We start from the raw sequence: 22,842 nt of genomic DNA, 5'->3' as shown, positions 1-22,842 counted from the left end.
AATTTTATTTACTAAAAAAGATACTTCAGGCTGGCAAGATGGCCGAATAGGAACAGCTCTGGTCTGCAGCTCCCAGAGAGATCGACGCAGAAGGTGGATGATTTCTGCATTTCCAACTGAGGGACCTGGTTCATCTCACTGGGACTGGTTGGACAGTGGATGCATCCCACAGAGGGCGAGCTGAAGCAGGGTTGGGGGTTGCCTCAGCAGGGAAGCACAAGACGTCAGGGAATTCCCTCCCCCAGCCACAGGAGGCTGTAAGGGACTATGCCCTGAGGAACGGTGCACTCTGGCCCAGATACTGTCCTTTTCCCATGGTCTTCACAACCTGCAGACCAGGAGATTCCCTCAGGTGCCTACATCACCAGGGCCCTGGGTTTCAAGCACAACACTGGCCGTTTGGGCAGACACTAAGTTAGCTGCAGGAGTTTTTTTTTTTCCCCCCACACCCCAGTGGTGCTTGGAATGCCAGCGAGACAGAACCGTTTACTCCCCTGGAAAGGGCTGAAGCCAGGGAGCCAAGTGGTCTGGCTCGGCAGGTCGCACCCGCGTGGAGCTTGGGCTTCAAATTCTCACTGCCAGCACAGCAGTCTGAAGTTGACCTGGGAGGCTCAAGCTTGGTGGGGGGAGGGGCGTCCGCCATTGCTGAGGCTTGAGCAGGTGGTTTTACCCTCACAGTGTAAACAAAGCCTCTGGGAAGTTCGAATTGGGTGGAGCCCACAACAGCCCAGCAAGGCCACTGTGGCCAGACTGGCTCTCTAGATTCTTCCTCTCTGGGCAGGGCATCTCTGGAAAAAAAAAAAGGCAGCAGCCCTAGTTAGGGGCTTATAGATAAACTCCCATCTCCCTAGGACAGAGCACCTGGGGGAAGGGGCAGCTGTGGGTACAGCTTCAGCAGACTTAAATGTCCCTGCCTGACAGCTCTGAAGACAGCAGTGGATCTCCCAGCACAGTGTTTGAGCTCTGCTAAGGGTTGTACTGCCTCCTCAAGTGGGTCCTCAACCCCTGTGTCTCCTGACTGGGAGATACCTCCCAGTAGGGGCCAACAGACACCTCATACAGGAGACCTCTGGCAGAGGCCCCTCTGGGATGAAGCTTCCAGAGGAAGGAACAGGCAGCAATCTTTGCTGTTCTGCAGCCTCCACTGGTGATACCCAGGTAAACAGGATCTGGAGTGGACCTCTAGCAAACTGCAGCAGACCCACAGCTGAGAGGCCTGTTAGAAGGAAAACTAACAGGAATAGCATCAACATCAACAAAAAAGATATCCAGACACAGAAACCCCATCCAAAGGTCACCAACATCAAAGACCAAAGATAGATAAATTCACGAAAATGGGGAGAAACCAGTGCAAAAAGGCTGAAAATTGCAAAAACCAGAATGCCTCTTCTCTTCCAAAGGATTACAACTCCGCCAGCAAGGGAACAAAACTGGACGGAGAATGAGTTTGATGAATTGACAGAAGTAGGCTTCAGAAGGTGGGTAATAACAAACTCCTCCGAGCTAAAGGAGCACATTCTAATCCAATGCAAGGAAGCTAAGAACCTTGAAAAAAGGTTAGATGAATTGCTAACTAGAATAACCAGTTGAGAGAAGAACATAAATGACCTGATGGAGCTGAAAAACACAGCACGAGAACTTCGTGAAGCATACACAAGTATCAGTAGCTGAATTGGTCAAGCAGAAGAAAGGATATCAGAGACTGAAGATCAACTTAATGAAACAGAGAAGACAAGATTAGAGAAAAAAGAATGAAAAGGAATGAACAAGGCCTCCAAGAAATATGGGACTATGTGAAAAGACCAAACCTACGTTTGATTGGTGTACCTGAAGGTGACAGGGAGAATGGAACCAAGTTGGAAAACACTCCTCAGGATATCATCCAGGAGAACGTCCCCACCCTAGCAAGACAGACCAACATTCAAATTCAGGAAATACAGAGAATGCCACAAAGATACTCCTTGAGAAGAGCAACCCCAAGACACATAATCATCAGATTCACCAAGATTGAAATGAAGGAAAAAACGTTAAGGGCAGCCAGAAAGAAAGGTCGGGTTCCCACAAAGTGAAGCCCATGAGACTAGCAGCGGACCTCTCAGCAGAAACCCTACAAGCCAGAAGAGAGTGGGGGCCAATATTCAACATTCTCAAAGAAAATAATTTTCAACCCAGAATTTCATATCCAGCCAAACTAAGCTTCATAAGCAAAGGAGAAATAAAATCCTTTACACATAGCAAATGTTGAGAGATTCTGTCACCACCAGGCCTGCCTTGCAAGAGCTCCTGAAGGAAGCACTAGACATGGAATGGAACAACTGGTACCAGCCACTGTGAAAACATACCAAATTGTAAAGACCATCAACACCATGAAGGAAACTGCATCATAATGACAGTATCAAACTCACACATAACAATATTAACTTTAAATGTAAATGGACTAAATGCCCCAATTAAAAGACACAGACTGGCAAATTGGATAAAGAGTCAAGACCCATCAGTATGCTGTATTCAGTAGACCCATCTCACATGCAGAGACACACATAGGCTCAAAATAAAGGGGTGGAGGAAGATTTACCAAGCAAATGGAAACCAAAAAAAAAAAAAAAAAAAAAGCAGGGTTGCAATCCTAGTCTCTGATAAAACAGACTTTAAACCAACAAAGATAAAGAGAGACAAAGAAGGTCATCATATAATGGTAAAGGGATCAACATAACAAGAAGACTTAACTATCCTAAATATATATGCACCCAATACAGGAGCACCCAGATTCACAAAGCAAGTTCTTAGAGACCTACAAAGAGATTTAGACTCCCACACAATAATAGTGGGAGACTTTAACACCCCACTGTCAATGTTAGATAAATGAGACAGAAAATGAACAAGGATATTCAGGACTTGAACTCAGCTCTGGATCAAGCAGACCTAATAGACATCTAAAGAAATCTTCACTTCAAATAATCAGAATATTCATTCTTCTCAGCACCACATTGCACTTATTCTAAAATGGACCACATAATTGGAAGTAAAACACTCCTCAGCAAATGCAAAAGAATGGAAATCATAACCAACAGTGTTTCAGACCACAGTGCAATCAAATTAGAACTCAGGATTAAGAAACTCACTCAAAACCACAACAACTACATGGAAACTGAACAACCTGCTCCTGAATGACTACTGGGTAAATACTGAAATGAAGGCAGAAATAAAGATGTTACTTGAAACCAATGAGAACAAAGACACAACATACCTAGAATCTCTGGGACACATTTAAAAGTGTTTAGAGGGAAATTTATAGTACTAAATGCCCACAAAAGAAATCAGGAAAGAACTAAAATCAACATTCTAACATCACAATTAAGAGAACTACAGAAGCAAGGGCAAACAAATTCAAAAGCTAGCAGAAGACAAATAACTAAGAGCAGAACTGAAGGAGACAGAGACACAAAAAACCCTTCAAATCAGTGAATCCAGGAGCTGGTTTTTTTTAAAAGATCAATAAAATAGGCCACTAGCTAGATTAATACAGAAGAAAAGAGAAAAGAATCAAATAGACACACACAAAAAAAATGATAAAGGGGGTATCACCACTGATCCCACAGAAATACAAACTACCATCAGAGAATACTATAAACACCTCTACGCAAATAAACTAGAAAATCTAGAAGAAATGGATAAATTCTTGGACACATACACCCTCCCAAGTCTAAACCACGAAGAAGTCAAATCCCTGAATAGACCAGTAACAAGTTCTGAAATTAATAGCCTACCAACCAAAAAAAGTCCAGGACCAGACGGATTCACGGCCAATTTCTACCAGAGGTACAAAAAGGAGCTGGTACCATTCCTTCTGAAACTATTCCAAACAATAGAAAAAGAGGGAATCCTCCCCAACTCATTTTATGAGGCCAGCATCATCCTGATACCAAAACCTGGCAGAGACACAACAAAGAAAGAAAATTTCAGGCCAGTATGCCTGATGAACATCAAAGTGAAAATCCTCAATAAAATACGGGCAAACCGAATCCAGCAGCACATCTAAAAGCTTATCCACCATGATCAAGTAGGCTTCATCCCTGGGATGCAAGACCGGTTCAACATACGCAAATCAGTAAACGTAATCCATCACATAAACAGAATCAGTGACAAAAACCACATGATTATCTCAATAGATGCCAAAAAGGCCTTTGACAAAATTCAACAGCCCTTCATCCTAAAAACTCTCAATAAACTGGGCACTGATGGAATGTATCTCAAAATAATAAGAGCTATTTATGACAAACCCACAGCCAATATTGTACTGAATGGGCAAAAGCTGGAAGCATTCCCTTTGAAAACTGGCACAAGACAAGGATGCCCTCTCTCACCATTCCTAGTCAACACAGTATTGGAAGTTCTGGCAGGGCAATCAGGAAAGAGAAAGAAAGGGTATTCAAATAGGATAAGAGGAAGTCAAACTGTCTCTGTTTGCAGATGACATGACTGTATATTTAGAAAACCCTATTGTCTCAGCCCAAAATCTCCTTAAGCTGAAAAGTAACTTCAGCAAAGTCTCATGATACAAAATCAATGTGCAGAAATCATAGGCACTCCTATACACTAATAACAAACAGCCAAATCATGAGTGAACTCCCATTCACAACGGCTTCAAAGAGAATAAAATACCTAGGAATCCAACTTACAAGGGATGTGAAGGACCTCTTCAAGGAGAACTACAAACCACTGCTCCAGGAAATAAGAGGACACAAATAAATGGAAGAACATTCCATGCTCATGGATAGGAAGAATCAATATTGTGAAAATGGTCATACTGCCCAAAGTAATTTATAGATTCAATGCTGTCTCCATCAAGCTACCATTGACTTTCTTCACAGAATTAGAAAAAACTACTTTAAATTCCATATGGAACCAAAAAAGAGCCTGCATAGCCAAGACAATCCTAAGCAAAAAGAACAAAGCTGGAGGCATCACACTACCTGACTTCAAACTACACTACAAGGCTACAGTAACCAAAACAGCATGGTACTAGTACTAATACAGAGATACAGACCAATGGAACAGAACAGAGGCCTCAGAAATAACACCACACATGTACAGCCATCTGATCTTTGACAAACCTGACACAAACAAGAAATGGGGAAAGGATTCCCTAATTAGTAAATGGTGTTGGGAAAACTGGCTAGCCATACGCAGAAAACTGAAACTGGACCCCTTCCTTATACCTTATACAAAAATTAAGATGAATTAAAGACTTAAACGAACACCTAAAACCATAAAAACCCTAGAAGGAAACCTGGGCAATACCATTCAGGACATAGGCATGGGCAAAGATTTCATGACTAAAACACCAAAAGCAATGGCAACAAAAGCCAAAATTGACAAATGGGATCTAATTAAAGAGCTTCTGCACAGCAAAAGAAACTATCATCAGAGTGAACAGGCAGCCTACAGAATAGGAGAAAATTTTTGCAATCTATCCATCTTACAAAGGGCTAATATCCAGAATCTATAAAGAACTTAAACAAATTTACAAGAAAAAAAAAAACCCATCAAAAAGTGGGCAAAGGATATGAACAGACGCTTCTCAAAAGAAGACATTTACGCAGCCAACAAACATGAAAAAAAGCTCTTCATCACTGGTCATTAGAGAAATGCAAATCAAAACCACAATGAGATACCATCTCACACCCATTAGAATGGTGATAATTAAAGTCAGGAAACAACAGATGCTGGAGAGGATGTGGAGAAATAGGAATGCTTTTACACTGTTGGTGGCAGTGTAAATTAGTTCAACCATTGTAGAAGACAGTGTGGCAATTCCTCAAGGATCTAGAACCAGAAATACCATTTGACCCACAATCTCATTACTGGTTATATACCCAAATGATTATAAATCATTCTAGTATAAAGACACATGCACACGTATATTTACTGCAGCACTATTCACAATAGCAAAGACTTGGAACCAACCCAAATGCCCATCAGTGATAGACTGGATAAAGAAAATATGGCACATATACACCAGGGAATACTATACAGCCATACCAAAGAATGAGTTCATGTCCTTTGCAGGGACATGGATGAAGCTGGAAACCGTCACTCTCAGCAAACTAACACAGGAACAGAAAAGCAAATACCTCATCTTCTCACTCATAAGTGGGAGTTGAACAAAGAGAATACATGGACACAGAGAAGGTAACATCACACACTGGGGCCTGTTGGGGGGAGTGGGGGCCTAGGGGAGGGACAGCATTAGGAGAAATACCTAATGTAGATGACAGGTTGATGGGTGCAGCAAACCACCATGGCACGTGTATACCTATGTAACAAACCACGTTCTGCACATGTACCCCAGAACTTAAGGTATAATTAAAAAAAGATACTTCAAAGAAATATAAAAAGCTTTGCATCACTGTAATCAGAACCTTTGCTACTTAAATTCTGTCTATTCCTTGAGAACTCAGCCTTTGTCTAAGAGTGGCAACGTCATCAGAAAGAAAGTCAAACTTTCTAAAAAGTGTTCTTGGTTTGATTGTACAGGTGACCCCCACAACTCAACTCCACCAGCCCATTTAAATAAATTCCCTCTGCAGGTTTTACTATACATTTTTGAAAATGTTATTTTTTGTAGAGACAGGGTCTTACAATGTTTCCCAGGCTGGTTTTGAACTCCGGGACTCAAGCAATTCTCCTGCCTCAGCCTCCCAAAGTGCTGGGATTACAGGCAAGAGCCAACACGACCAGTCCCCTCTGCAGTTTTGGAAACTCCCATTTGTAGCCCATTATTCCAGTGTTACCTCTGGTCATAAGACAGTGCCATGGCCCGGATTCCTGCGTCACATCCTGGATAGGCAAAGAGCTGCTTGAGGTCCGACACCTGCCGGACCACGACCACTCCGCTGTCCCCTCCTGTGAGCAGGTACTGCCCATCTCGGCTCAGCTGGATGGCCTGTGAGACAGCAACATTCAGTAGAAATGAGGTTCTCGGAAACTTTCAGCCCCCACCCTGTGTTTGAGTCACTCTCACACCAGCTACTGTGGTTCAGGGAGAAGAGAGAGAGATCCTCAGGAGTTTTTAGAAAATCATGAGTTGTAGAAGATCTGCCATTTTTCAAAAACCAAATGGACAAAGTTTGGCAATGGTTGAGATACTTTTGGCTTTGCTTTTTTAAAGACTAAGTAGCAAACTCTTCCAGTTCTACAAATGCTACTAGAATGGTGGTGTGTGTTGTGGACTGGGACCGGTGCTCTTAACGAGAAGCCCTGGCATCTCTTCATTTGCACTGCGGACATGCCAATAAGCCTGTTAGTCCCAAGACTTGGCAGATGGTGCTGCCTGACCTCACATCCCCTCTAATCCCCTGCTGGGTGCGACTCCGGCTGGAGGGAGGCAGCCAGCAACCTTGGCACCTTCCCTGAGCCTGTTGGATTTTGACAGCAGTTGGGAAGACGACTTGGTAGAGAGCTACAACTTCCTGGGTGATTAAATCCCAGTTCAGCATTTTCTTGCTCCAGGGCTGACAGTGCTCCAGACTGTGGTTTAGTCAGCTCTAGGCTGTGCCCCTCTGTCCTTTCCTACTAGCGCTGAACAGACAGTACAGGCTCAGAATTTGCTCTTTAATCCTGTAAAATGGGCATCCACAAATGAAAGCCTGTGGGCCAAATGCAGCCCACTGCCTGTTTTGTATAACTGTTTGTTTTAACATGTTTCAGTGCTTGAATTTTTCATGACACATGAATATTTATATGAATTCCAAATCTGAACCCCCATAAACAGGTTTTTTTTGTTTGTTTTTGAGGCAGGGTCTTGCTCTGTCACCCAGGCTGGAGTGCAGGGATGCGATCTTGGCTCACTACAAGCTCCACCTCTCAGGTTCAAGTGATTCTCATGCCTCAACCTCCTGAGCAGTTGGGATTACAGGTGCCCACCACAACACCCAGTTAATTTTTGTATTTTTAGTAGAGACGGGGTTTCACCATGTTGGTCAGCCTGGTCTCAAACTCCTGACCTCAAGTGCTCCACCCCCGCCTTGGCCTCCCAAAGTGCTGGGATTACAGGCAAGAACCACCACGCCTGGCCTTCCAGAAATAAAGTTTTACTGGAACATCGCAACACCCATTTGTTTATGACTACTTTCACAGGTAGTTGCAACAGAGAATGTAGAACCCTCAAAGCCTAAAATATTTACTTTCTGTCCATTTATAGAAAAAGTGTGGCAACTCCTAATTATCCCTCCCTACTCCAAAAGCCAATCCTATTACCCCTTCCTCTCCTCCTGCCTGGTACCTCCAAGCCTTGTTTTCTTAGCTTATTAAGATACAAATTTCCTTTCTTTAGTGGATGGCATCGGAGTTTTAAAGCCACTACAAACACCTGTAATCGCATGTCCACCTGGGTGCAGGGGAATACAGATTGTGCTGGCAAGCCAGAAAGAAAAATACCTAATTTCTGATACATTCGCACTGTTCTACGTTCAGTTCTAGTATAGCTGCCTTAAGTCTTCACTCTTTGATATATTTTTAAAAAAATCATAGAAAGGTAAAGACTTTCTTAGCCATTTAATTCACATTCACCCAAATGCCAACTTTTAGTAGTCTCTCAAATACAGCTTATTCTCAAGAACACAAAAACACGTCTAGGAAATAAAAACCATGTGTGGAAGACAGTTGCATATTCTCTAAGTCTCGTTAACTAAACACAGATATTAAGATATTTTCAAGATGAGCAAAAATCAATATCCTTTTCCCCCATTCATTTCACAAATGGCAATCTCTAGGGCTGCCTGGGAACTGCAATGAAACTAGGACAAACAACTATTTGCTACACATAAAATTCAGCTGATGAAAATCCATTAACCTTATGGTTGTGGTTCACTTGAATTTTGTACTTAAGCTTTTTACTGGATAAGTGTTACACCGAACAAATTAAAACCATTAATCTTTAATTCTCTGTTCTAGTAAAGAATTTCTAATCCTGCTTCCATCTGAAATTAAGTAAAACCTGGGCTTTAGGGACTATACAGTCATCAGCATTCAAAACATTTTAATGAACCAGATGCCTCCCAAGGTGAAAAAAGATTTCGCTGCCCTCTTTCATGAGAGACCAAATTCCTCTTGGCAGCAACAGCCAGAGTAACATTTAGCAAGCAGTACCTGATCTTCCACTCAAATACTGACAGGCCGCCTCTGCATCCAGGTTGGGGTGTTACTAGAGGGAAACCTCTGGAAACGTGCCCAGAGACACGTTAATCTCATCCCCTGAAATCCTGAGTGCTGTGGACAGCGCCGTGGCTGCAGGGGTTTTAAGGGGGTAGCAGCAGGCCACAGCAGTCTGCTGGGGATGACCACATCCTAAAACACAGCCTCAGGAAGGGAAAACAAATGCGTTCCCCTGGGTGAGTGGTGGTTCTCTCTTGTTTAGGATAAAATAACTTTGCTGCTCTGTACAGGCTGCCTCCTTAAATATCAGCTATTCATAAAGACATCTCAACACTGTCTAGTTGATGGACTATGATATGCTGCTAACCAAAATGCCACAGAGCAATCTGGCATCTAAAATAAAAATAGGTGGGAAGCCTTGATTAGTGCAGAGCTTCCCCAGGCTTCCTGCCTGCAGGGTTCTTGGTATTTCACAGAAACTTAATTTCTGGTCTGAGCTGATGACTGATTTGTTTCCATGGTGCCCATTCCTTATATGGGCTCAGATTGAGGGTAGAGCTGGAGATTCTGCTCTGTAGTGCCTTGGATTCCCAGCCTGTGGCTGCCTTCCTTGCCTCCCGAGTAGTGAGCGGTGAAAGTATCAGTCTCTGGAGCTGCGGGCAGGTACTGCTCATTTTAGGCAAGCTCGCTTCAGTCACACAGCTGCCACTTGCAAGCTAGCATGATAAAGTGCAGGAGGGCTGGGAAAAAGGCAATGGATTGTTTAAGCCTAAACTCCAGCGGGAAATATTATGGAGGGAAAAAGCGATGGCTACAGGGCAGAGAGGAGAAGCATGTGTGCATGAATGGTCTGCAGAAAGCCTCCCACTGCTGCCTCAAGGAACTTCCCAGAGCCCCTGGTACTAACTGAAATGCCACAGAAATTGCTTCAGTCAGCTGGGGACCTCAAATTATTTTACAGATTTATTAGCGTAGCTGACAATATAATCGCAACTCAAAGTGACAGATTATCCACAGTATTATTGTAAAGAAAAGAGGAAAAGAAAATCCTCTGATGTGTAGTTGGTTTAAATGCAGCATTATGGGAAGGTAGGGAAAAATAAAAGCGAGTTCGAGTGTGTCTGTGTGCGTGCCTCGTGGTGGAGGCTGGCAGAGTGCAATGGAGAGACCACAGAGAATGGTGGAGACACAAGAAGGAAGCCATCCACTGAATCAAGAAATGAATCCCAGGAGACACAGCAGCGAGGGTCCTTCATTTCCTCATGTAATCTGTATGTAGGAGCTTTGTTCCCTGACACCAGTATTTACCTAGGAGAAGGGGGTGATCAGACCAGATCTGGGAAAGTGGGAGAATTTATGTCATCTAAGCTGCCTAGGTCAGGAATAGCAGTGAGTGAAATATCCAGAGCTAGCCCAAAGCCAGGGTAGAAGCCCCTGTGATCCTACTCCTGCCTCCAACATGTCCTGGGTCCCCTCATTGTATACAGCTCATGTGCCCCGCCAGCCTGATTCTGGAAAATGAAGACCACCCCAGCTGTATTTTACTTTAACCTTCACCAAGGAGTTTGGAGGTAAGAAACAAAGGACCTTGACAAACTAGCCTCTGAAAAGAACAGTTCTTACTCTTTTTCTCAATGTCTAATACTTGTGGAGTCCTATACTGGAGAGGAAGCAAGAGCCCGGAAGGTCCACTGGTGGTGCCATTTCCGGTAGACCCAATGGGAAAAAATGCCTGCCTAATTCATAATTTGAAGCCCAACTTCCTTAACATGTTTTGGACTTATTCATGAAGAAGTCATATCTGAAATTAATATTCCTAAATAGTCATAATCCCTACTGGTCCCACCACCAAGCTATTCAGATGTAAAGAGACTCCAGTTTTAAGTGTCATCTAATGTACTATTTCAGCTTTCATATTCAGAAAACAATGTGCAGTGTGTTTTCTAGAAAAAAAAAAAATGAGCAGTGCCAGTGAAAGCCACCCAGGATGGCTTCAGAAGCCCCTAAGGAAACCTCTTCTATTGAAGGACCAGCCTCAGCTGTGCCGCATGTATGTGTACTTGGTTTAAATGCAGCCAGCATTATGGGAAGGTAGGGAAAAATAAAAGCGAGTGTGAGTGTGTCTGTGTGCCTGCCTCATGGTGGAGGCCGGCAACTGGCCTCATCCACAGCTGGCACTGCTGTGGTGTGCGAAGTGTGTGAGCCTTGTCTGAGTGCTACCTAAAGATTTTTTGTTGGTGTGGAAAAGAGGCCCTCAGCAACCCAAAAATAGAGGTTTCTTTCACGAACCCTTTCCCTCCCCACTTGAAACGAGTTGAGGTAAGAGTCCCCAGGGCACTCACTCTTATGTTATCTTCTGTTTCCATCGTGGCCTGGAGTTTTCCATTCACACTGAATGTACAGAAGAGGCCGTTTTCATAGAATATGACACAATGACCCTCTCTTGAAGCCTGAATGAGTTTTGGTTTCAGGCAGTTTTCAGGACCCTCCAAGGTCCTCAACAAGTCTCCATTCATGGAATGTATGAGACATGGTCCTTCTGAGAAACAAAAGGCAAAATTATTTAATGAAAACAGACAAATACAATCTGAATCTTGAGCACAGATCAAACAGAATTCTAGAACCACACTATAGATGTAGAAAGCCTTTGAAAAACTTCCATCTTACGTGTAAATTATTTTGCAAAATCTCTTCATGTTTGCCAGATCTCACCTTCCACTCAGGAGAGAAGCCAAATCATGTAAGTCCAAGTTCACTTTCCTCAAGAGACAGGAAGTTAGTCTCTGAAATTCATTATGCTAAGAGGCAATACAAACTGGAGGAACTGGGAAATAGCATAAGCTTCAAATTCTAACACAGCTTCAAGGAGGCTGGGATGCAAACAAACAAGGGCTGTGAGCAGCCACACTAAGACCTCTCCTTGCAGGATACCTTGCAGGAGCCCTGACAGCCACCGCACCGTGGGCCTGTGCAGGGACAGCCAGTTCAAGCAGCCTCTGAGGGCCTTAGCCGCCTTCTTTACAACTGCTCACTACTTTTTTACACTGAAAGGGGGTCCCTGGTAGTTCTTCTTAACCTCCAAAAAATTCACACAGGAACCCTTCAGCCACTCTCCTTGGCAACTGAGTGAGTCCACCTCCTTGCTGCCTCCACAGCAAGCAGCAGCATCCACCACTCTCAACACCTGGGCGGACCACCAGGCCAAGGTGCCAGAGGAGAACAGGCAGCTGCTGGGAGCCCACACACAGCCAGGCTTTTTGTTTCTATTGAGTATCTGCTATATGCAAAGCAAAGAAGGAATAAGGAACAAAGATTGCTTGTGTGATGAGCAAGTTCCAAGAGATAGTCAGATAACAGGGGTCACTGGGGTATGTGCCCTGCTACTCTTCTGGCTAAATTACTCATGACCACATGGAATTGTTGCCTTTTCCCCGCAATGACTACTGAAAGCTTGCCCTTTTAAAAATAAGGCTTTTAGCTCTTTCTTGACCACTCAGGTAGTTTATAAATTTTTGAAATATCCACAGGCAGTCTTTGCTTTACACAGTTCCAGCATGCATGAATTTCAGTTATCACTCCTTAAATAACACCAGCCCTCCAATAACATAGTTCAAATTTAGGTTGTCACAGTAATTACATAAAGTATGCACTTTTGTGGTTAGCTCTTCAGTCCACAAATCACTATATAAATAACAGATGTGCATCATCATCATCAGTGACCAATCACATCACTCCTTTCAAAATATGTCAATGACTGCTCACTGCATATCTGTTATTCAGGTCACACACAGACAGCAAACTGTGCAGCTGTGTTGCTTTTTGTCTCCCAGTGATAAAGTCATATAATATTTCACAAAAATGGATAATCAAAAAAGGGTATTGGCCAACAAAGATGAAACTGCAGTAAAGAATGGAAAATGATAAAGCTGAAGGTACAATTTGAATTGAATATAAATGGGGTTATAGAAGAAAGAGCTGCTTGTGGGATGCTGACCCTGCTGAGACACTGTAGATATGCAGCCAGGAAGGGAATGAAGGAACTTATCAGTGTAAGTTAGGGAAGAAGGTGTAACAAAGATGTCCCAGAATTGAAACCAGCAAAAGCCTCACATTAAAGGAATTCTAGGGAATATTTCATGACATTGAAAGCACAAAAGATGAAATGTTAGACGGTGATCCCAACTTAGAGTATGACAGCTCCCCAAGGCATAGAAAAGATGCTAGCTCCTTAACATGTATATAACAAGTATATTACATGTATATAACAAGTTCAAACTACTCTTGATACGTTTTTCATAAGTAATTATCAATGTATCAAATGTTTTAAATTACAATGTATTAAGTACATGTGAGTTTTACTACCTTTTTCATGTTATATGTATAACTGAATATGAGTTTTTAATGTTTCGACAAAATTATTATTAGAGACAGGGTTTTGCTCTGTCACCCAGGCTGGAGTGCAGTGGCATGATCATGGCTCACTACAGCCTTCACCTCCTGCAGTCCTCCCACCTTCCCAAGCAGCTGAGACTACAGGTATGCACCACCATGCCCAGCTAATTCTTAATTTTTTTGTAGAGGTGCGGGTCTCACTATGTTGCCAGACTGGTCTCAAACTCCTGGCCTCAAATGATGTTCCCACCTTATCCTCCCAAAATGTTGGGATTCAGGCATGAACTACCGTGCCCAGCCTGACAAAAATTTTTAAAGACGATGGAACAATTGTAAAATTGACCAATGATTATTCAGATCACTTTGTTTGGTTTCAGTTTGCATGCTCGCTTTTACAGTTCCATACTACTGTGCAAAGAACAGATGACCTGTAATATAATAGGTTCATTTTACGACTCCTGTTGGCTCAGGATGTATGAAATGATTGAGTATAAGGGAAAAATCCAGTGGTTATAGAATTCTTGCTATCATTATTACTATTTCAATGTTTTGACCAAATTTATAAACACAATCCTTTAAATATTTAAAACACCTTGTTAGCCAGACTATTATACTTTAGGACACAGGTAAGGTGATCCAAATACTCTGTTTCCCCACCAGATAAACCTAAAAGATGTGAGATATAGTACTTTGTTCTGTGTTCAGACCTCAGCTCGGAGCAGAGACAGAGAGACGGATAGACTATTACGACGGGATAAGCAACGAATTGGAAACAGCTCCGTTCCTAGTCAGATCCTGATTTGCTGCGTGTGCTTTTAGCTTGCTTATTATCTTGGGCCTAAATATATGATGCTGTTTCCAGCACAAACCTCCAGGCAAACCAGCTTAAGTATCTTTCTACTCCACTCTCAATGCCATTGTGGCCCCTGCCTCATTAAAACAGACAGGGTCAGGGGCTTCCGTTCAGATGTAAGATGGAACCCGGCCCAGTAACAGTGCAGAAGAATAAACAAATATACAAAGATGTTCCTTGTTCCTGCTTCATGGGAATATGAATATTAACAGGATATGTTTGTAAACACATCTTAAACTCTTCAGAGCGGTGCTGTGAAACAGAACTTTCTACAGTGATGGAAATGATCTGTATCTGTGCTGTCCAATGTGGTGGCCACTAGCCATATGTGAGTACTGAGCCCCTGAAGTGTGGCTAGTGCCACCAAGAAACCTACATTTTAATTTTATTGAACTTTAAATAATTTAAATAGTTCCATATGACTAATGGCTAGCATAACAGACAGAAGCTTTAGAAAAAAGGTACCAAATTAATCTTTGGTAATTTGTTTCTAGAAGACAGCACGAAATGCATCCATTTTGTGAAGGTACCACAGGTTTACCTTGTGAACCACTCAACACCAGGCCTAGCTCAGCACAGACCGCAGCACATGTGACCTCATAGTCATGGCCTGTCAAAATGGCCCGAGGAGCAGCAATCTCACCTTTAGGAAAAAACAGATGAAAAGAACAAATCAATTCAAGTTCATGCAGATTAAATAATCAACAACTTGCTCCTAATTCCCATCATGCCTATTTAATTTATAGTTTGGGAATTTGTCCAGCAATCCTACTTTAGGACTCGATCGAAGTTATATACTATAGTTTGATTATGAGGACCACATCCTGCTAAAATGTCAAGTAACCTTTATGTAATTATCAAGCAACAATGGTTGAAAACTCAGGGTTAAATACAACAAAATCTGCATTCCAAAATGCCTCATAAAAAATTAGCCCCTCAATTAGATGTTTTATGGTCAGATGACTATAAAATTAGGAACTTTGGCTCAATTTACATTTCAAAGAAAGGCCTTGCCCCTCCCTCGCCCCTTCTTATCCTCTGTGGACTGCTGAAACCCATCATAATGAAGATAGTCTGAACTAGACTTCCGCTACCTCCACAGGAATTCTGCAGCCCCTCTCTTAAATACCTATTCTCTCTACTAAGCTTATGTATTTTTCTGATGTATGAATTTCATGGGTATATTTCTCTGTAGTTCATTCAAAGAACCAAAAATAATAAACCTAAAAAAACCTAAAAAAATAAAACCTAAAAAAATAAAAACCTAGAAAAACCAAACCCTTACAGATAAGTCTACAGATAGTGACTGAAAATGAGGGGCGGTGGGTGGAGAAGGGGGGACAGAGGAGGAGTATCCAAAAAACGGCAGATGTTGCTGAATACTTTCACAAGTAGAAAGAACAAGTCATACTGTATGTCTGTCCCAGACTAAAAAGAAAAAGTACGGTTGGTTGGTTGGTTGGTTGGCTGGTTGGCTGGTTAATAAGGAACCCACCATGACTAAATAAAACGGTAATGGCCTTGATTTGTTGATTGGTTCATGCCAAGTCACAAGGATAAATCGGATTCCATGTCTAGCCTGAAGAATACGATTTGAAAACTAAAGGAATCCTCTACTTTTATAGTCTCTAAAGGTAAAGACACAAAAAGTCTTTCCAAGTGGAGAGCAGGATTCTATTAGCATTCTTGATTTCTTGATTTGGATTTGTTTTATAGTATGCTTGATAACTAACACTGTGTAATCCAGAAGAGACAAATGTGCCCACAGAGTAGGTGGCTACCAGCAGCTGTGGAACTCTGTGGAAGAGAATTGCTTGTATCTTAACCCCAGACAGCTGACTATCCTTGGAGCAGTCAGCCACTCAGAGGAAAGACGTCCAGCAGCTCAGAAGAAACCCACTGAAAACCTACTGTACTTGGAATGCTGCCGTCAAAAAACTAACCTGGCTTCCAAAGTGGGGGTTCTTCCAGTAGGTCACTGGGTTATTTGAAATTTTATGCAAAATGTATCTACATGCCTGTTTTTCTAGGTAGCAGGGGAGGAAAACAAGTTTTACTGAATGGACAGAAGTCCATGACCAAGAAAAGCTGAGAGGCTTCTACCCTGAAGAGAGGTCTAGTCTCTGCTTGTAGCCCCACTTCACCTGGAGCCAGCAGTCACTTCAGGTCTAGCCTTCCACATGACAGTTCCAATGCATGTACCAGAGTACATAATACAGGGCCATGTCCCCGCAGTGTCCTTCAAGGCTTTGGTGACTGTAGGTAATTCTGAGTGGGACTTAAGTTGAAGGGATGTCACACAGAACTCTGCACCACACTGGCAGTGCTATGTGCAGCCAGCCGCTGGACCTGGCCTACAGACTTAGTGATAAAGGGAGACTGAAAGTGACATACGAAGAGGCAAGGGGATAGGCAGAACAATGGGCTTTGTTTCATTTGATTCCAAGTTTTAAAACTTCTCTGGGAGGCAAACCTACCTGAATTAGAAAGTTTTCTTGACATTTCCCAAGCCACAAAGAATTTGTCACAAGAGCAATTTTGTTTCTTACAAAGTCCAGAAATTTGGGAAAATTTTAAAGAAACAAAGCAAATAATGTAAGTCAATCTGAACTACTTAAGCTTCTGTTAGGATCCACAAATTTTAGGAATAAGTATACTGTTTTAAAAAATTATTGGCCAGGTGCAGTGACTCATGCCTGTAATCCCAGCACTTTGGGAGGCCAAGGCGGGCAGATCACCTGAGATTAGGAGTTTGAGACCAGTCTGGCCAACATGGTGAAACCCTGCCTCTACTAAAAATACAAAAAATTAGTTTGGTGTGGTGGTGTGTGCCTCTAATCCCAGTTACTCGGGAGGCTGAGGTAGGAGAATCGCTTGAACCTGGGTAGAGGTTGCAGTGAGCCGAGATTGTGCCACTGCACTCCAGCCTGGGTGACAGAGCAAGACTCCATCTCAAAAAAATAATAAAATAAGAAGTTATCAATACTTTAGCCCTGATTCTTGATTTCCCTTTTCCCCAGAAGGCTGTACATTCCACAAAAATACCATACAATGTTGTTTCTGAAATTACTGTCTAATTAGATCCATTGGCAACTTTTTTTTTTTTTTTTTAACCAGCAATTAAAATCATTAAGATCTAAGGGAATATATTTTTGGTGTAATTGTTGGTTTTTTGTTGTTGTTGTTTTTATAAGTTACCATTTCATGGATGGTGAAATTTGTGTTTTAACTTGAATTGTCTTGGAATTCCTCAGTGAAAAGTGAAGGTTTGAAGGAAAACTGATGTCAAATGAAGGCATTCTAAGTATAAGACAAAGTAAACAAAGGACAGATAGATAATGGTGGTCCCAGAGGACAACATCACTTAAGCACATCAGTGCTAACTTATTGTTTTCTCAGAAGCATGGTGGAAGAAGGGAGGGGATTGCTGTCAATTTTCTTTCTTTCTTTAATGTAAAAGAGTTGAAATACTGAGAGTTTTCTACGACTATAAAGTTAAGAGTTTAGGAAGCCTCGTGATTAACCCCAGAAGGTGGGTTAAGATGCAAGCATAATTTTTTTTTTGTAAACTCATAAGATTTTTATCATCATGCTTTGCTTACAAAATACTAGTTTCCAATAATCCAAACTTTATTAAATCATTTTTCACTCCACAAATCAGAACACACACACATGCAGAGTAATTTCAAAACTGAAAAAGAATTTCTTCTTTCCCTAGGGCCTGATCTCTAAATAAGGAACTGTTCAGTGCTAGGACTTTGGCTTCAAAGTTTGGCAAAATGTTTGCTAATCCCGGAAGCAGGTTAGACAGTTCAGGAAATACAAAAAAAAAAAAAAAAAAAAGAGAGAGAGAGAGAAAGAAAACCAAATTAAAAGCATAAGGGTAGACTTATGATCATTAGGTTCTCAGGTAACTGGTTTCACAGTCACTGGATTTCCAGTAAAAAAGACAGTGCTACTTAACTTCCCTCACCTATAGGAAATGTACATTATTGGCCTCTATAAACCCACATACAACAATATAAGGAGAGATATCATGTCATTCCTCTAAGAAAAGCTGTTTCCAATCTTCTTTAAAGATTGTATTCCCTGTATTATCTGCTGTACAGACTGAGCATTCTTTACATTTTCTACTTATCAAAAAGTACATTCAAAATAAATACCTACTATTTGATTTTTATAAGTTTTATAATAAAGAGCTTGAAATAGTTACACTTCAGTATAGCAAATATATGATATGGGATTTAAATCAAACAGGTCAAAACTGTTTAAGTTCAATGGACATTTTGGGAACCACTTGTAATGAAATTACTGAGAGTAGTGGAGATAATCGGAGGCAGAGCAGAGGCTTTACATGTGGCTCACAGAATCTTTTTATGTCTCTGTAGTTACACTGTATACATCATCCTGGATCACAGCAGAGCCCAAGTGACGACATCCCACAGAAAGGAAAGGCAAAATCCCTCCATATCTATGTACATTTCTGTTTGGAAAGCCTAGAAACAAAATCTTGGAACCATATAACTCATTCTCACTGCAGTATTCTCAGAAATCTGCCCCTCCCAACTACTTGTCAGTCACATAGATTTTAATACCCAGCAAGAAATAATCAGCTCAAACAAGATGATTCTGGCCATATATTACTTTTCAAAGATGCCAAAGCTATCAATAATCTCTCATTGCAGTCTCTAAACCGAATGAAGAGCAAAAAAAAAAAAAAAAAAAAAAAAGTCTTCTCAAAAATATCAAGTTAATTCTTTTGATAAAAATTTGCAATAGTTAAGGGATACAAAAAGTCTTTACCTTTGCTTTCTGAGATAGTAGGATCTACCAAAGGCTAGACCATAAAGCAGAACAGATTCCCTTAAGAACCTTTTAAAGTCTTACTGCTTGAAAAATTGTCATGGCCTTCAATAATGCTGAGAGAAAAATTTATCTTGCTCCTAGTTTAAGGGACTACACTTCAAACTCTTCTTAAAGAAAAATAAAAAGAGAAAGAGGACAGACTTATAGGACTGCTTTGAAAAGCTTGAGCAATTACTTCAAAGGAAAGGGTGTCTTTGTCCGGAGAGCAGGTTTATGACTACTGATGCAAATCCTAACCAAAGGCTGACAAGGATACTGAGTGCATCTTTATGGTTGGCCTTAAAGGAAGATGAACAAGTCAAATGAGATTAAAGACAGCCCAAATTCTGCTGCAAATACCAGGGCACATCAGGTTTTACAGAGGCACTTCTCTCAGTACATAATACTAGATATCAATACCAACTTACAGAGACAATTATAACAATCTAACTTGCATTCAAGCAACACAAGATCTCTATAATGACCACTTAGCATTTATACTGGACTTATGTTTTAAAACATTAGGTGAAATATTTTAACACCACTAGGCAGAATAGCAAATGCTTTTATTAGTTGTGTTTCTCTGGTGCCCTCACAACATTAAGTATATTTATCAAACAGACTGCGAACCACTTAAAATTACACCTGAAAGAAGAGAAGAGGAAAGAGGAATTTCTCTAGTATCTTGCTTATAAATATTCAGTGGGAAGAATATTTCATAAGGTCTATATCCATTAGGGAAAAGAGGTGACAATCCAGGTAAAAATAGATCCGACATGTATTTCTGGCAAACTTGTAGTTACTTTTTAAAAAGTGAATAAAGTTCTTGGTGTTTTGGCGTCATCTCCTTACTCTTATGAAAATTAGATCACTTTGAAATGCAGTATAAAGTTTTCATTTGTAGGTTAAATATGTTGTTGTTAGCACAGTGAATTCTCTTCATTCCATTTTCTCAATACCATCTATTATGAATGAAGCGGGATTAAACATTTTCCTATTCTTAGTTTTATAAAACTAAAATTATTTCTTCCAATTAATACTTAGTTTAGATGACTCCTGGCTGAGCCAGAAAATAACATATCCCATTTGTTCATCCATTCATTCCTTCACTCCTTCATTCACTTAATAATATTTATTGAGTTTGTATTCTTAATATGTGTGAGGTACTATGGAATAAGGAAAGGAGTAAAACATGGCCTTTTATTTAAAAATAACTTGATTTTAAAGGATCATTGGATCTGGTTTTGTCAACAGTACTATAAACCTGCAAATTATAATTATAAATATCTATGCTTGTAAAGGTCAACATAATAGTACTGAAGTCCATACCACTTGTAACTAATTTTGAATGCAAAATCAATATTTAACAATAATTAACATGCTTAAAGACCACCAATATAATTTTCCTCATTAGTAAAAATGTATCACCTGAACTTTTATAGAGGAAAATCAAAATATAAAACCTGGCTTTATTTAAAAAAAAGGAATAATTTCAATAGAAAACAAATTAAGAAATAAAATATATTTGTTTAAAAAGCCCAAATACATAATGAACTTATTAGGCATATATATTATAGATAAAAAACAAAAATATATTATACAATATATGCCAGTCATTTCCTGAAGACGGATACCTCTATTTTACATGTGCCCTTTGTACCATTTAGTTACAATTGATTACTATAAAACATTCATGTGAAAACTGAATACTAAGCTTTCTCATGTGGCTCACCATAATGGTAAATCAGGAAAGGAAATGGCTTTGCTAAAGCAGAAGTGAGGTTAAATATTTTTTGAACCTTTTCTATTAACTTCCTAGTTTTACAATGGAAATTATACTGCATTTTAATTATGCTTAGAAAAATGACTTGAAATTTGTTCTATACATTTCGTCTTCACCAAACTTTTCCCTTCCCCTATTCATCATGGTCTCTTTGGTGAAAAATCATAATTTGATTAGACATATAGACTACAGATGACAAGCCATAGCTGCATTTACAGTACAACCACCATCAGATGGGAAATTTTAGTAGCATCTTCTTGTAAATAATATTAGAAGTATTAATGCAAGACAAGATAATGTTGGTACAAAGAAAACGGTAAGTCCTTGGTATGTAACATTTCTCCTCCTCTCTCTCTGATACGTAATAAATGACTGTAACATGGGAATCACCCTCTAAGTCCATGGTTGACCCTTGAACAACATAGGTTTGAACGATATGGGTCCACTCATATGTAGATTTTCTTCTGCCTCTGCCATTTGAGACAGCAAGACCAGCCCTCTGCTTCCTCAGTCTACTCAGTGTGAAAGACAACCAGGAAGAAGACCTTTATGATGATCTACTTCTACTTCATGAATAGTAAATATATTTTCTCCTTGTGATTTTCTTAATAACATTTTCTTTTCTCTAGTTTACTTTATTATAAGAACACAGTATATGATACATATAACATACAAAATATGTGTTAACCAACTTTATGTTATCAGTAAGGCTTCCAAGTCAACAGTAAGCTATCAGTAGTTAAGTTTCTGGGGAGTCAAAAGTTATATGCATGTTTCTGACTGTGTGGAATGTTGGCACCCCTGACTCCTGTGTTGTTCAAAAGTCAACTGTACATTAGAAAATGGGTTTATATGAGTGTGTACCTACAATTATATACTTAAAGTATACCCCTTAAATGTGTATTTGAAAAATACAAAATCCTACCATGACATGTATTGTCATAAGAACTCAGTATAATGCAGTTGTCTTTTTACGTCTCTTGCAAATACTAAGAATGCTTTAGTGATAGGATTGCATCAAATTCTCTATAGCTGATATTCTAATTAAGTGTATAGTTTAGATAACTCTGACCTAGACTGCCTGAGTTTAAATCTAGGCTCCAGCACTTGCTAGCTATGTGAGCTCCCTTGGGCAAGTTTCCATAATTCTAGTAAGAAGATCCTAAAAGCGTCAAGGCCCAGGGCAGAAAGTAAAGGCATATTTATAATTTCTCCATGCCTCATCTATAAGTCAAGGATAATAACAGTAGATACCACACAGCGCTACTGTGAAGATTAATGAATTAATGTGTAAAGCGCTCAGGATGGTGCCTGGCATGTAGTGAGCACCCATTAGTATCATCTGTAAGTAGTAGTAGCAGCACGCCAGGCATAGTCGCTTATGCCTGTAATCCCAGCACTTTGGGAGGCCGAGGCGGGTGGATCACAAGGTCAGGAGATCGAGACCATCCTGGCCAACATGGTGAAACCCCATCTCTATAAAAATACAAAAAAATCAGCTGGACGTGGTGGCGCCCGCATGTAGTCCCAACTATTTGGGAGGCTGAGGCAGGAGAATCGCTTGAACCTGGGAGGTGGAGGTTGCAGTGAGCCAAGATCTCACCACTGCACTCCAGCCTGGTGACAGAGCAAGACTCTGTCTCTTACAAAAAAAAAAAAAAAAATATATATATATATATATATATATAGTAGTAGCAATAGAATGATCCCTTTTTTCACTCTCTGTTATAAACACTCCTTTCATTGAAAGTATAATATCTGATCCTATGCTGCGTAAAAGCTAATTAGAGATGGTTCTCTCCTTGATAATTCA

General features: G+C 40.6%; 1 protein-coding gene across 5 annotated transcripts in view; it reads right to left on the bottom strand.

Annotated features, from left to right (window-relative positions):
• LRBA (LPS responsive beige-like anchor protein) overlaps positions 1-22,842 on the bottom strand; it is a 766,866-nt gene that overhangs the window by 6,208 nt on the left and 737,816 nt on the right. For all 5 annotated transcript variants that reach the window (XM_031663999.1, XM_031664001.1, XM_031664000.1 and 2 more), the window contains 3 exons: positions 14,943-15,044; positions 11,499-11,695; positions 6,795-6,946 (listed from right to left, as the gene is read on the bottom strand). In XM_031663999.1, coding sequence (XP_031519859.1) covers positions 6,795-6,946; positions 11,499-11,695; positions 14,943-15,044 — 451 coding nt within the window. The remainder of the gene's footprint in view (positions 1-6,794; positions 6,947-11,498; positions 11,696-14,942; positions 15,045-22,842) is intronic.

The sequence above is a fragment of the Papio anubis genome, chromosome 3, assembly GCF_008728515.1.
Source record: "Papio anubis isolate 15944 chromosome 3, Panubis1.0, whole genome shotgun sequence".
Classification (NCBI taxonomy): Eukaryota; Metazoa; Chordata; class Mammalia; order Primates; family Cercopithecidae; genus Papio; species Papio anubis.
Note: the sequence above shows the minus strand (reverse complement) of the source record. Positions and strands in the feature narration are given on the sequence as shown.